This window comes from Choloepus didactylus, chromosome 6 (genome assembly GCF_015220235.1).
Source record: "Choloepus didactylus isolate mChoDid1 chromosome 6, mChoDid1.pri, whole genome shotgun sequence".
NCBI classification, from domain to species: Eukaryota; Metazoa; Chordata; class Mammalia; order Pilosa; family Megalonychidae; genus Choloepus; species Choloepus didactylus.
In genome coordinates this window covers 30,789,457-30,805,296 of record NC_051312.1, presented here as the reverse complement: position 1 = coordinate 30,805,296, position 15,840 = coordinate 30,789,457, and the positions used below count along the sequence as shown (strand labels likewise).

Below are 15,840 nucleotides of genomic sequence, written 5' to 3'. Positions count from 1 at the left end.
TACTCTGACAATTATGTAAGATCCTCATGGCCTCTTATTTTAATATTTTAACATATAATGGATTAATAAATGTAAAACATACAGCTTATAAAGAGTCAGGTTGAAATGGGGCACCAGTGAAGAAGTGAGGGAGGCAACACAAACATTAACATTTATTCCTACTGAGTGCCTGGCACTCCCCTGGATGCTTTGCACTCATTACCTCATCTATTGTTTAAAATACCCTAGGAAATAATTGCTACCATTCCTTGTGCATATGACCTAAAACTAAAATAAGACTCGACAGATGGTCCAATGTTATATAGACTATAAGATGGAGTTCAATCCTAGTTCTGTTGACCCCAGAACTTCAAAGCCTTCCACATCATCTGAAACTCTGCTGCCGACAGGACTTCCAGAGGCTAAATAATGTCCTTAGATGTCAATAATATCATTTTCTAATTCAAGTTAAAAAGGACATCACATAGGGTTCATCATAAATGAAAGTGCCTTTTACACCTAAAGAGACGTGGACGAGGACAGGTCCATAGAGGTCCTGATCCATGCAGAAGGAGGCCCCTGCTGGTTCTACAAGTGATACAAGCCTGGATCTGACCAGTCAATATTTATTCCTTTTTAAAAAATACATATAATGTTTTATTTGGGCCAGGCACTGTTATACAGACTTAACATATATTAAGTCATACTATTGGCCCAACAATTTCATGAGGCTGGTATCATAAATACCATTTCACCAACGAAGAAAAAATGTGTAGTAGAAAGGTTAAAAAACTTGCCCAGTTCACATTCAACTCCAAGATAGCAGACTCCGGAGTCTGCTCTTAAACAATGCAAATTACCTCCTCTGAATGAACATCTTTTATTATAAGTCTGTTCATAGTCTGGTTATCTGTTGTGTTAATTTCTGGTGCATAGAAAATGCACATTTGAACTTTTAAGCAGGGTTCATCTGGAGAAAATAAGACCCACAAATGGATCAGCCCCAAGAACTCAGAAGAACAGGACCAATGGAGATAGAAAAAATCAAGAGAGGGAGTTTCAGGAAAGGATGATGTGTGTGGGGCTGTTTAAGCCCCCAAGATCACCTGTGAGGCCAGTCAGCTCTCAGTCATTCTTCTACACAGCAGGGGCAGAGGAGTTACGTTTCATCTCTTCCAAAGCTCATAAAAATATTAGGCTAGCACCCAGCGTCAGTTGAATAGTTCTTTTTATCCTGAACATGATTCCAGTAATAAAGTATATTTAATATAACTAATATTTATTTAGCATTTAGAGTTTCTAAACATTTTACAAAGATATTCTATTTAAGCCTGATAATAGCTCTATCATTTCCCTTTAACTGTAACTTAAAGACACCATGTTTTGCCAAAGGTTACATTATAAACAGCAACACTAGGCTTTGAACTTGGGGCTGCATTACTCAGACATTATGATACATCATATAATCCATTCCTCCAAAATGTGGGTGCAAGATATAATACATGAAATCTTCACACAACAAAACTGTGAAGACAATGCTGTCAATGGGAATGATTAATAAGATAAAAATAAAACCTATTTTTAGTTCAAAGAATACAGCAAGACAAATGTTAGGCCTTTCCTTTGGAGTCAGAAAAATAAAAAGTGAGACTCCTAATAGATGTGACTGATGGATGATTAGGAAGTATAGAAAGAGAAGATGCACAATAAAGGTCCAAAACATTAATATTTGCACAGAATAATTTATTTATGTTTTGCTATTGCATAGACAATAAGCTTTCAGGGCATGATTTATGAAGATTTGAGAGTTTCATTATTATCATAGCTTCTGCTGTGAAGGACATTACTAAGTAAAGGCAATAATAAAGTAACTCTGTTAGCAAGCAAAGGATGTGAACATATTCTATAGCCCTAGTACTCAAAGTGTGTTTCAATATCACTGCTTTAGAAATATCTGACTAATTTGTTTGAAATATAGCAATTCAACAACAGTCCTATTAACTAGAATCTCTAGAGCTGTTCTCTAAGAAGCTGTATTTTAAGAAGAACTCTGACTGATTCTGACTACATTAAAGATGGACAACCAAATGGGCCATGCATGAATTTAAGAGACATATTTCATAAAGATAAATAATTTCCTACCTGAGCCTTTCTTCAATGGCCTATATGTCAACATCATACTACTTGTGACAAATAGTTTTCACTTGGCCTTGAACCCCTGGAAATGATACACTTTTCACCATTTAAAAGATAAAATAGTTTTTTATATTGTCATGATTATTTCACAGTTGAAGTCACCATTTGACTCCAGAGCTTCCTCATAGCATTTTTCACCTCTGCATTCCTGAGAGTGTAGATCAAGGGGTTTAGCATGGGAGTTATCATGGTATAAAACACAGCCACAGCTTTATCAATGGGGAGGGTGGTTGCTGGACGCAGATTCACAAATATGCAGGGCACAAAGAATAAGATGACCACGGTGATGTGAGAGATACAGGTGGACAGGGCTTTGCTCCTCCCCTCCAAGCTGTGAGATTTCAAAGTGTGCAGGATGACCACATAGGACACCATTAATAGGAGCAAGTTTAACAGGCAGATGAACCCACTGTTGGCAGCAACAAAGAGACCAAGGATATGGGTATCCATGCAGACGAGTTTTAACAAAGGGTTCAAATCACACATGAAGTGGTCTATGACATTGGGGCCACAGAAGGGAAGCCAGACTGTGAAAAGGATCAGAATGATTGCATGGACAAAGCCTCCAGCCCAGACCACTCCAATGAGAATGCTACACACCTTTCGGCTCATGATGCTTGTGTAGTGCAGGGGTTTGCAGATGGCCACATAGCGGTCATAGGCCATCACCGTGAGCAGGATGATTTCAGCTGCACCAAAAAGATGCTCAGCAAAGATTTGAGTCATGCACCCCTTGAAAGAGATGGTTTTCCTCACAGCCAGGGTGTTAGCTAGCATCTTAGGGGTCATGGAGGAAGAATAACAGACATCTACAAGGGATAAGTAAGATAAGAAGTAGTACATGGGGGACCCCAGGGCTGGGCTGGTGCTGAAAGTGATGATTATGAGCAGGTTGCCTGCCACAGTAACCAAATAGACAATTAAAAACACAGCAAATGAAAGTTTCTGAAGCTCCATATTCTGGGTCAGGCCCAAGAGGATGAATTCTGTCACATTAGTCATCTTCTCTATCAATTCAGTTCACGTGTCAGGCTATTTAACTGAAAAAAAGAAAAGTCAACTTATCCTCAGTAATGGCAGTTTCACATCATGAATAAAGACACCCATGGAATGCCTTATTTTTCTCAAATTTTACATAATGCAAAACAAACACAAAATTATATCAACTCTTTCATTTTTCTTTTACAAGCGACACTTGTATAGGTAGCATTTATTTTGCTCTTTATAATTTCCTGATTTTATTTTAATTTTCTAAAACAAAAAAAAATGAGTAAGTTTTAAGCTAAGAAAAATTACATACTAACTGGTAATAAAAGAGATCATTTTTGCACAATCTAAGTTAGAGGGTTATAACTACTGGCTTGTCATCATTTGATTTTTAGTAGATCCATCAATTCATAAAACAAACCCTATTTTGGTTTTCTTCATCAACTGTGTGTGGAACCAGAACCATGTTTATGCTAATTTAGTGAACTGAAAAATAAAGTGTTTCTGGAAAAGAAAAACTCTAAGAAAAATAGAAAGGGGAAAATTGTGTTTTGCTTACATACCAATGCACATCAAAGACTTTGTTCAGAGCTGGAACTTGTTCTGATAATACATTATCCCAGAGAGTAGACTCATGCAGCTTTGGTGTCTAAAAGGTATTTGGGTCTCAGAGACAGGGAGAAGATCAATTACTCCCACCAATTTCCATTTCTATGGGACTCACAGAAATCTTAGAGGCTTTTAAATTTGTTAATGGAAATTTGTCTGATAGCCTTGAAAGGGACCCTAACAACAGGATATGTATTTTTAAAGCTAGAAAAGCAAATCCAGTTACCAAGACAGCAGCAGTATATCAGAGGACCCCTGAATGAGAAATCTGCTGACCCAATCCTTCTGGCCTTTTGTCAGAGCACTCATGCTCAGTCCAGAGTCAAATATTTTGGTCCTTCCTTCCACCATTTTACTCGAAGCCCATGTCTGGCCCAGGGCGTATCAAGGAGCGTATCACGCTCTGGCCAGAAATCTTCACTGTCCTTCCTTCTCAACATGTTCTGTTCTCATGCTACAGAGGGATGGTTTTATTCAAGTGGGTGACTCATCCTTGTGCTAGTTCCCCAAGGGAAAAAAATATTAATTTTAGAAGCCTTTGCCAAAGTGCAAATAAACACGTATCCTTTCCTCCTAGAGTCCCTCTGACCAGTGAATGATATTTTTGAAAAGGGTAGAAATCATCTACGGTACTGGGGTAATCACCAAGCTGGAATCAAAATCTGTATTCTTTATTTCTATTTTTTCATCAAATGCTCATTGGCTATCTAAAATTAACCAGCAGGCCTGTATGAAACACAATACACATGGTACCCTTTTTGTGGGTACTATTATTATTACCATTTTATAGATGAAGTAACTGAGACATGATGAATTTAAGCAATTTACCCAAGTCCAAAAGACAGTAGAAGGCAGAACCGAGAGTTACACCCATGTCTGCCTCTATAGCCCAAAGAGTATTGCTGCTCTCATGAACCAAGAACTCTACTATTAAAAAATGTATATAGACAAGAGTGGTAAGAGCTATGAAAAGGACAAGGTGCTATATGTCTGTATAATGGGGACATATCTTCCTGGGGCAGGGGTGGGGTGTGCAAGGAAGTGACATTTAAACTGAAACCAAAGATACTGTCCAGGGCTTAGATTAGGGACTAAGTGTGAGACTGTGAACATGTTTGTGAATAGAGCTTGGGTCCAGCTCTTATGAGTAGAGCTGGACCTTGAAATTTGATGAACAATGAACAAGATACCTGTGTGATCCCACCATTTACATTGGTGGTTCTGTCTTGCTAGGAGCTATGTCCACTCCATTGCATTTTTCCAGAGGCACCTTCAATTACACTAAAGGGTTTTATTGTCACACTCATTGGCTGGAAAATTACTTGAGCAGATGACTTAAAATGCATCTAGCAGTGAATTACTTCAGGTATAAACTATTCATCTAAATTTAGTGAAAACCAAATAGACTTTGGATAAATACAGACCCAGTCTCTAATCTAAGTTGTACATTATTTTCTTTTTTTTTCACATTGAAGTAATTACTTAGACTTGATTTGCATCAATTTCTTCATTTTTGAAATGGGGCTAATAATACATGCCTTTGCTTTGAAGATTCATGGGTCCACAATAAGAAATTAATAAATGTCAACTATTAATTTGACTAACTTAAAAAAATCCAGGTTCTCAAATTTGAGATGAAATTTCCACTGACACATTCAAAATCTGTTTTCAAGTTAACTAAAGAAATCTAAGGTCTCAAACATTTTTCACGAATTATTTCCCACCACAGAATAATTAATGTGGTTGCTCTTTCTCCCAGAAGCTATTTACACAGAATGCATCATGTGCTGAAGTCTGCGTCTATTATTCTTTGCAATCCATTCTTCTGATTATGGCAGTGTTCCTGGTGGTATTTCAAAGCAGGTATTGATTTACAGATTGCAAGGTTTTTTCCACTTTTTCAGAGTATTTGACAACTTCGTATAAAGACTGGCATACATCAACAGGTATTTGCACGCCACTCTATTCTTTGGGTTTATATCTAAATGTGGAACTTATGAGTCAAAGGGTATGTGTATGCTCAAGAGCACTAGAAAATTTCACAATGTTTCCCAAAGTAGTTCTATGACTAGCAACTTCCAGCAACAATCGTTCAATGCCACCCATCCCCCTGGTTCATACACTCTGCATCACACAGTATTCTACAAATTTTTAATTTTTGCAAATTAAATAGATATAGAATGTTATGTCATTGTGTGTTTCATTTATATTTCCCTGGTTACTAATGAGTTGATTATAACTTCATGAGTTTATTCACCATGTCTTATTTTCTTTGAAATGCTTCCTCATGTACTGTGTCCTTTTTCTTTTTTGATTGCTTATTCTTTTTCTTTTTGATAGCCCATTGTGTATTTTAGTCAATAAATATTTTTCAGCTGACTTGAAAAAATCATTTAGCTATCACATATTTTAGGATTCTTCTCATCAACATATGTTCTTAATTTAAATGTTGCCATTTGTATAACTTTTTCACTTTTGATAAAGCTTTTTCTGTTTTCTTTAAGAAATTATATATTTCTTATATATCACAATGTCACAAAGATATTCACCTATGGTTCTTCTCAAATATTTTCCTTAGTTTTTTATTTTTAAATACCTAATCTAACTGAAATTGATTATGAATTCCTTGTCAACCCCAAGTTTGCGAAGACATGCTCCTGTTTTCTTCAAGAAAGTTTACGCTTTCCACTTTTACCTTTAGGTTTATGATTTATCTCAAATTAATTTTTGTGTGGTATAAATTATAATTTAAGCTTCATTTTATCCTTATAAAAATGACTTATTAAAATGACTTTTGTGAAAAAGACTTTCTAGTCCCATAATTGCTTTGGCAATTTTTGTGAAAATCAATTGACATTATATATTCAGGACCATTTGTGAACTCTTTATTTCATTCCATTGAGCTATATGTTTATCCTTATGTCAATACCACACTGTCCTGATTACTGTATCATTATAGTAAGTCTTGAAATCTGGTAGTGCAGATTTTCAGGATTCTTGCACCTCATAAGTTAGACTTATTCCTAAGTACTTTTTTTTCTAATTGGAAGTAGTATTTTCCAGTTTCATTGTCCAATGTTTTATTATTTATGTAGAAAACATAATTTATTTTTATATACCAACCTTTTACCCAACAATATAGTTAAAAATCACTTATTAGTTCTAGGAGTGATATTTCTGCATACATAACCATATAGTTTGCAAATAAACAGTTTAATACTTCCTTTCCAAACTCTGTATTTTTTTTTCTCTTTAAAACACTGCATAGTACTTGCCTTATAATCTTGAATAGAATTTGGGAAAGAAAACATCACTGTCTTTTTCCTGCTCTTGGCAGGAAATGGCACATTATTCACCATTAATTTTCTGTAAGCTTTTTATTGATGCCCATTGTGCTGGTCTGTATCTATTATGTCTGCAGGAAAAGCCATATTCTCTAATGCAATCTTGTGGGGGCAGATGTATTAGTGTGGATTAGGTTGGAACCTGCTGGTTAAGTATTTCCATGGAGGCGTGGCCATGCCCATTCGGCGTGGGCCTTGATTGGTTTAGTAGAGTCTTCTATAGCTCAGACAGAAGGAGCTCACAGCTAGCTGGAGCTGAGACAGACATTTTGAAGATGGCTGCTGGAAGCTGATGCAGACATTTTGGAGAATGCTATACTGAAATGCAACCTGGGAGCAAGCAGATGCCAGCCACGTGCCTTCCCAGCTAACAGAGGTTTTCCAGACATCAGTGGCCTTTCTCCAGTGAAGGTACCCTTTGTTGATGCCTTACCTTGGACACTTTATGGCTTTAAGACTGTAACTTTGTAACCAAATAACCCCCCTATATAAAAGCCAATCCATTTCTGGTGTTTTGCATTCCGGCAGGATTAGAAAACTGGAACACCCATTATCACATTAAAGATGTTTAATTCTATTCTTAAATTGCTACAAGTTTTTATCATAATTGGGATTGAAGTTTTCCAAAGTTTTCTTCTCCTTCACTGAGATGACTGTATAGATTTTGCTTTTATTTTGTTTATTGGTGAATTATCTGGACTCATTTTCTAATATCAAACAAATCTTACATTTCTTAAATAAACCCCACTTTATTGTGATATTATATTCTTTAAAAAGATTGCTAGATTCTTGACATCACCAATAGTACCTCATCAACAGTAGCAGTGTTGGTATCTTCAAAAGTCCATCACTTCACTAAAGCAATGATTAAGCTGACAAAAAAAAAAAGGTCAAAATCAACTTTTTGGAACTTGGTAGTCAAATCAAGGTCCTACACAACCAAAGGCATGCTTAGTGGAGAAGGACACTAATACAGTTCGTTAGAGCACAGTGGCATTTTAACTTCCCCACTCATCTTCCCCACTACACACTTCACACACATTCCTGGTGTCTTGGGAGAATACGGACCATGGTTTCGAAAAAATTGGTGTTCTTTGTTTGACCTGTCTGGTGACTACCTGAGGAACTGGCTCAGGGGTTTGACTTTGTTTCATCTGCTTTGACATTTTCTCAAGTCTGAAGGAACCTTCTGGGTGGCTTTTGTCAAAAGCATCTAAAGGAAAATATGTTGACTACAGCTGCCCACTGGAAGGGATAACAGACAGGGAAACATCCATGAGACTGAAAAATCTTGAAGGAAGAGGCTGTGGGAGGAGATAAATGGTGGTAAATGGCTTTGGGAGGAACCTGTGTACAATAGGTAATATAGAAGCCCACATGCATGTTCATGGCTAGACACATGTTCAGAAAAATGTGCTGAGAAGACCACACAATTTTAGTTCTAGCTGATACTTAGGCTCTGCAAGGCAGGAAATAATGACTAAGGCAGAGATGTAACAGCCTGGATAAGCTTTCAAGGAGCACCATACTTGCAGCAAGTACTGGAAGAGTGTGTATTTTTGCTAGAAGCACTTAAAGAAATCCTTGTCAAATCAATAACTGAACATTAAGTTAATGGAACAGATTTCAGTGACCAGACATGATAAAGAACACAGTCTGTTCAAAAAATAGTTTAGAATAGTTAATGACACAACAACAAAACAACAAAAAAAACCCTGAAGAGAGGAGAGAATCTGATTTTCAGAATTACAGCATTATAATATTCAAAATAAGGTTTCAGAAAAAAATAATAAGGAAGCATCAAAGGTACATGAGTGTATAGCCCATTTGCAGGAAAAAAAGAAAGTAATAGAAACTGTCCCTGAAAAAGCCTACACATTGGAATGACTAGAAAAAGACTTAAATCAGCTGCGTTACATATGCTTAAAGAGCAGAAGGAGAGATGTTACTGTGGGAAGACGGCAGAGTAGGACGCTCCAGTAAAAGTCCCTCCACCAAAAACATCTATTGAACTGGTACGAACTCTCTGAATCAACCACTTTGAAATTTGGAGACCAAAGGAACACTATGCAGCATCCAGGGAGGAATGGGAGGAAGCCAGAAAATTATAATAAAACCTGGAGAGATTAACCCTCCCTGCAATGACTACCATCACACTTCTCCCAGCCTCATGGCTGGCAGGACTGGAGACTGAAACTCCAGCTCTTGGCCCAGCTTGCTGGTGCCAAAGTGGGACCTAAAGAACTAGTCCTCCAAACACCTGGGATGTGTGGAGTATTCCAGAATCTCTACCTTTGATCAGCCACTCTGAGGGTGACCATTGTTCCAACCCCCCCAGGGCAAAGAAATCTTAAAGACAGTAACATTCCTCAAAACTATAGAAAACTGTTAAGGGCTGCATTAAGGCAGGTAGATGCTGAATTAAGAAAACACAGCTTCAAAAATCACAGAAGAAGGTCCTGGAATCTTTGCTGCTCCCTCCCCCACCCCCTTCACAGAGCAGGGTGGATCCAGCTTGCATTCCCTTTGTGGGTCCATGGCTCTGTTCCAAAGGGAGCAGAGTGGGTGCTGTGTGCATCCTGGGGTAAAATGTATATCATTGCCAGTCTACCAGGTGGAAATCTGAGAGACTGAGCCAGGGAAGGTGTCTCAGTTTCATTCTCCAGAGTTTTCCTAAGGGCAGAAAATTACCTTGTGGACAGCTGGGACAGTGTGAAAAACAATTAAATTGAAATGTCTGAGACAAAGGAATACTTGCATTAAATCACTTGAAATAGCACCCAGGAGGGGGTGTCTGTTCCAGTGGAAGTAGGGGGACATTCACTCAAGCTACTGTGGACTGTAAACTAGGAATTCCTAGGACCTCTTACAAGTACAAGCCAGAGAGGGGGAGCCCCGGCTCCATGTGAGCTCAGATAAGACAGAGAGGAGCCTGAATTTACCATTTGCCTCAGGCTGATTTTCTTGATAGGAAGGCTAAACTCTGAAGGAGGCCACCAGCCAAAGCAGAACCAATTTGCAAAGAAAGTGAAAATTGCTTTTTGTCTTGGTTTATTTGTTCTGATTAGTCCCTGGCATTAAGAAAAACTCTATCATATCACAAGCTGGATACAAATTTAATGGATGGCCCAGGGACTAAATCTCAGAGTTAACACTTAAAATATTAAAATATGCAGTGTGCAAGTAAAGATTACAACACAAAGAACAGGAAATAATGGTCCATCCAAAGAAACAAGATAAAATTCCAGAAACCATCAATGAAGAGGATCAGACTTTGGATTTTAAATGTAATGGTCCTCAGTATGCTCTAGTAGATAAATAAAACACAAAAAAATAATTAAAGGATATGAGGAAAGAGGGAAAAAAGGAATGAACAATATGGGAATTTCTCCAACATAGTTTAAACAGCAGATTAGAAGTGACAGGAGAAGGAATGAATGAACTTGAAGACAGGACAACTAAAATGATTCCACCTGAGAAGCAGAAAGAATAAAGAATTTTACAAAATGAACAAAGTCTAAGAGACCTGTGGAACACCATCAAGCATGCCAATAAATGCATTTGGGAGTTCCAGAAGGAGAAGAAGGAGAGAAAAGATCAGAAGGAATATTGGAAGACATAATGACAGAAAACTTCCCAAATTTAATGAGAGGCATGCACATTCAAGAGTTCAATCCAATGAAACCCAAACAGTATAAATTCAGAGAAAAGCATGACCTATCACATAGCAATCAAATTGTCCAATGCCAAGGACAAAGAGAGAATTTTGAAAGCTGCAAGAGAAAAGCAATAAATTATGAAAAAGGGAATCCCAATAAGATTAAATTCCAATTACTCAGTAGAAACCAGGAAGGCAAGAAGGCAGTGGAATGAAATACTTAAAGTGGTAAAAGAAAAAAATTGTAAACCAAGAATTTTATATCCAGCAAAACTTTCTTTCAAAAATGAGGGAGAGATTAAGACATTCACAGATCAGCAAAGCTGAAAGAATATGTCACCACTAGACCAGCCCTACAGACAATGCTAAAGAAAGTTCATCAGACTGGAAGGAAAGGACACTAGATGACCTTTATGGATAAAAGCAGCATAATGATATAAAGACCAGTGATAATGTTAACAATATGAGTAATTATAAATCCAGTACTATTGGATTCTATTGTTTGCTATGTAACTCCACTTCTTGCTTCATACAGGTGCTAAAATACAAAATTATAAAAAGCATGATAAATTGATGAATTTGGGCACACCATGTACAATGATATAACTTTTAACAAGTATAAAATAAGGTGGGGAGATGCAGGAGTATAGGAAAAGGGTAGGTGTATGCTATTGAAATTAAATTATATCAAATCAAATATGGTTGTTATAGATTTAGGATGTTGAAATTTATCCCCTTAAAGACAACGACAACAACAAAAAACCATGAAAAATATGTTCAGAGAGAAATGAGAGGGGTCTCATAAGGGTACAACACAAGAAGCCAAATAAATGTGTGAGTGCATTAATGGATGAATTTAGGGTCACAAAAAGTTATACAAACACGCAATAGTAAAATGACCAAAGAAAGTCCTACATTACCAGTAACTACTTTAAATGTAATTGTATTACACCTCTCAGTCAAAAGGCAGAGATTAGCAGAATGGATAAAAAAGCATGACCCAGCTATATGCTTTTCACAAGAGACTCACTGTAAATTCCAACACATAAGTAGGTTAAAACTGAAATGATGGAAAAAATAGACTGTGCAAGTAGTAACCAAAAGAGAGCTGGGTTATCTATACTAATATAAGATAAAGTAGACTTAAGTGAAAAAATCTTACAAGGGACCAACAAACCTACTATATACTCATAATCAGTCAATTCAACAAGAAGACATAAGAATTACAAATATGCATGTGCTTAACAGCATATGAAACATTCCTGAAAATATATGAAGCAAATATTGACAGATTTGAAGTAAGAAATAGACAGTTCTACTTTAATAGTAGGAGATTTCAATACATCTTTTTCAATAATTGATAGAACACTAGGCAGAAGATTAATAAGGAATAGAAAATCTAGTATCTGGAATTATAAAAGACTTAAAGTCAACAACAAAAAGGCAAAAAAGCCAACTAAAAATGGGCAAAGGACTTGAATAGACATTTCTTCAAAACAGAAATCAGGTGATCAGAAAAGATGGTGGCATAGAGAGGAGTGGAAGTTAGCCCCCCCCCCAGAGCAACTAATAAACAACCAGAACAACTAGTAAAACATCTGGAATAACTGCTGGGGGACCACCATGACTGTCCACACATAGTGCAGCAATATGGATTGGGAGAAATGCCTGAGACTGCAACATAAAATCTGTAAGTAAAAACTGTGGCCCTGGATGAGAGCCCCTCCCTCATGGCAGCCTGAACTGCAAAGCCTCACTGTGATAGAGACCAGCACTCTCTGAACAAGTGAATATACCTCAGCCCAGCTCTCACTGGGATTTTAATTAGGAAATGTGGACTGATCAATGCAAGCTGCAAATCCCCAACAAGCAGACAAAGCTTTTAGTGATGACTGGCCCTGAAGAGTCAGGGGACTTTTTTGTATCAACCTCAGCCATTTTCAGCTCACAGTGCTCTGCAGTAGAGAAAACCTCAGCCATTTTAAACTTGCAGCACTCTGACCCAGGCAAGGATGAAGATAGCAGAGTCAGAGAAAAAAAGAATCTATTTATATGCAAATTAAACTCTCCATGGGGGCATATCTTCCCTAAGAGGAAAGACGTGGGACCCAGTTCTACTACCCACCTTCCACTCAGAACCAGACCCTAGAGCCTGGGGGAAAACAGCCACAGGCCACACCTCCTTACACCAGTCTGGAGTGACAGGCTGACAGGTGCCACCTGCTTGGCAGAAAAGCACAGGGTGTGTCAATCCTCTAAGACACACCATCAGGGAAACCGTATACTGAGAAATTCTTCATTCTGGGACCTGAGCCTGTTCCGGTCTGGGAAAACCTGATTGGGGTAACCAAGGAAACCACATATCTAGACAACAGAAAACTATAACCTACACTAATAAAAATGAAGTTATTGTCCAGTCAAAGGAAACTTACACTTCAACTGATTTACAGGAATTGAAACAACTAATGCTAGATCAATTCAAAGAGTTTAGGGAAGATATGACAAAAGACATAAAGGCTATAAAGAAAACACTGGGCATACAAAAGGCAGAAATCGAAAGTTCGACAAAAGAACCAGCAGAATCTATGGAAATGAAAGGCATAACAAAAGAGATGAAAGACACAATGGAAACATACAACAGCAGATCTCAAAAGGCAGAAGAAAACACTTGGGAGCTGGAGAACAAGACACCTGAAAGCCTACACACAAAAGAATAGATAGAGAAAAGAATGGAAAAAATGAGCAAGAGCTCTGGGAATGAATGACAAACAAAATGCAGGAATGTGCATGTCATGGCTGTCCCAGAAGCAGAAGAGAAGTGAAAAGGGGCAGAAGCAATAGTAGAGGAAAATCAATGAAAATTTCCCATCTCTTATGAAACATAAATTACAGATCCAAGAAGCATGGTGTACCCCAAAGAGAAAGATCTGAATAGGCCTATGCCGAGACACTTAATAATCAGATAATCAAATGTCAAAGACAGAGAGAATCCTGAAAGCAACAAGAGAAAAGTGATTCATCATATACAAAGGAAACTTACTAAGACTATGTGTGGATTTCTCAGCAGAAACCATGGAGGCAAAGAAGTGGTGTGATATTTTAAGATACTGAAAGAGAAAAACTGCCAACCAAGAATCCTATATCAGGCAAAACTGTACTTCAAATATGAGGGAGTTCAAATATTCTCTGACAAACAGACAATGACAGAGTTTGTGAACAATACCTGCTCTATAGGAAATACTAAAGGGAGCACTATAGACAGATAGGAAAAGACAGGAATGAAAGGTTTGAAACACAATTTGGGGTGATGGTAGCACAGCAATGTAAGTACACTTAACAAAGATAACTATGAATATAGTTGAAAGAGGAAGGTTTGGAGCATGTGGGACACCAGATGGAAAGAGGAATGATAAAGACTGGGACTGTATAACTCAGTGAAACCTAGAGTGCTCAACAATTGTGATAAAATGGACAAATATGTTTTTTCATGCTGGAGAACAAATGAATGTCAACCTTGCAAGTTGTTAAAAATAGGGAGGTATTTGGGGGAAAAATACAATCAATGTAAACTAGAGACTATAATTAACAGAAACATTGTATTATGCTTCCTTTAATGTAACAAAGGCAATATACCAAGGCTAAATGCATATAAGGGAGGCATAAGGGAGGGGTATGGGACTTTTGGCATTGGTAATATTGTCTGACTATTCTACTTTAGTTTAATGTTATCTTTCCTTTTGTTGCTTCCTAGTGTCATGTTTATTTTTCCTCTTCCTTTTTTCTATTTTCTTTGACTCTTCCTCCTGCTTTGTGGAAGAAATGGAGATGTCCTTATATAAATAGTGGTGAGGGTGGTGAATACAAAAATATGTGACTTTACAGGGAACCATTAATTGTTTAAGTACTTAGGACAGAATGTATGGTGTGTGAACAAAACCACCTTAAAAAAATGAGTTGATGAAGAAACTTGAGGGCAATATACCGAGTGAAATACATCAGACACATAAAGACAAATATTTCAGGGTCTCACTGATAGGAGCTAATTATAATATGTAAACTCATAGACATGAAATATAAGTTACCAGTATATAGAATGAGGCTAAAGAATGGGGAGTGATTGCTTATTATGAGCAGAATGTTCAACTAGGTTGAACTTAAATGATTGGAAATGAACAGAGGTGATGGTAGCACATTGTGAGAATAACTAACAGTGTTGAATGGTGTGTGAAAGTGGTGGAAAAGGGAAGCTCAGAGTCACGTATGTCACCAGAAGGAAAGTTGGAGGTTAAAAGATGGGAATGTGTAAAACAGTGAATCTTGTGGTGGACAATGTCCATGATTAACTGTACAAATATTAGAAACCTCTTTCTTGAATAAGAACAAATGTATGGCACAACTACAAGTTAATAATAGAGGGGCATATAGGGAAAAAATATACCTATGCAAACTATATAATACAGGTAATAATATTTTAATGTTCTTTCATAAACAGTAACAAATGTTCTATGCCAATACTATGAGTCAACAATGGAGGGGGGTGGTTAGGGATATGGGAGGATTTGAGTTTCCCTTTTTGTCTTTTTTTGTCTTTATTTCTTTTCTGGAGTAATGAAAATGTTCTAAAAGTTGAAAAAAAAATTAATTGTGGTGATGGATGCACAGCTGTATGATGGTACCGGTGGCAATTGATTGTACACTTTGGGTCTTTGGATAATTGTGTGTTATCTGAACAATCACAATAAAAAATGTGATAAAAAAACCAGAAATGAAATAGTGAAGTGCATGAAAAGACATTCAACCTCATTAGTCAATAGGGAAAAGCAAATTAAAACCACAGTGAGATCACTACCTCATACCCTTAGGATGGTGTGCTGGTTTGGATATATTGTGTGCCCCCAAACACCATGTTCATTAATGCAATCTTGTGGGGGCAGAGGCATTAATGTCGTTTAGGTTGGAATCTTTGGATTAGGTCATTTCCATGGAGATGTGACCCACCCAGCTGTGGGTAATACCTTTGATTAGATTATTTCCATGCAGATGTGGCCCCACCCATTCAGGATGGGT

The 15,840-nt window shown here is 37.3% G+C and overlaps 1 protein-coding gene across 1 annotated transcript; it reads right to left on the bottom strand.

Moving 5' to 3' along the window:
- Positions 1 to 2,256: 2,256 nt before the first annotated feature.
- LOC119536527 (olfactory receptor 4C12-like) lies at positions 2,257 to 3,201 on the bottom strand. Its single transcript, XM_037839372.1, has one exon. The coding sequence runs from the start codon at positions 3,175 to 3,177 to the stop codon at positions 2,257 to 2,259; it is 921 nt and encodes a 306-aa protein (XP_037695300.1). The 5' UTR covers positions 3,178 to 3,201.
- Positions 3,202 to 15,840: the final 12,639 nt, after the last annotated feature.

Excerpts from the sequence above, each read along its gene's own strand:
- LOC119536527 (XM_037839372.1), bottom strand. The coding sequence starts at position 3,177 with ATGACTAATGTGACAGAATTCATCCTCTTGGGCCTGACCCAGAATATG.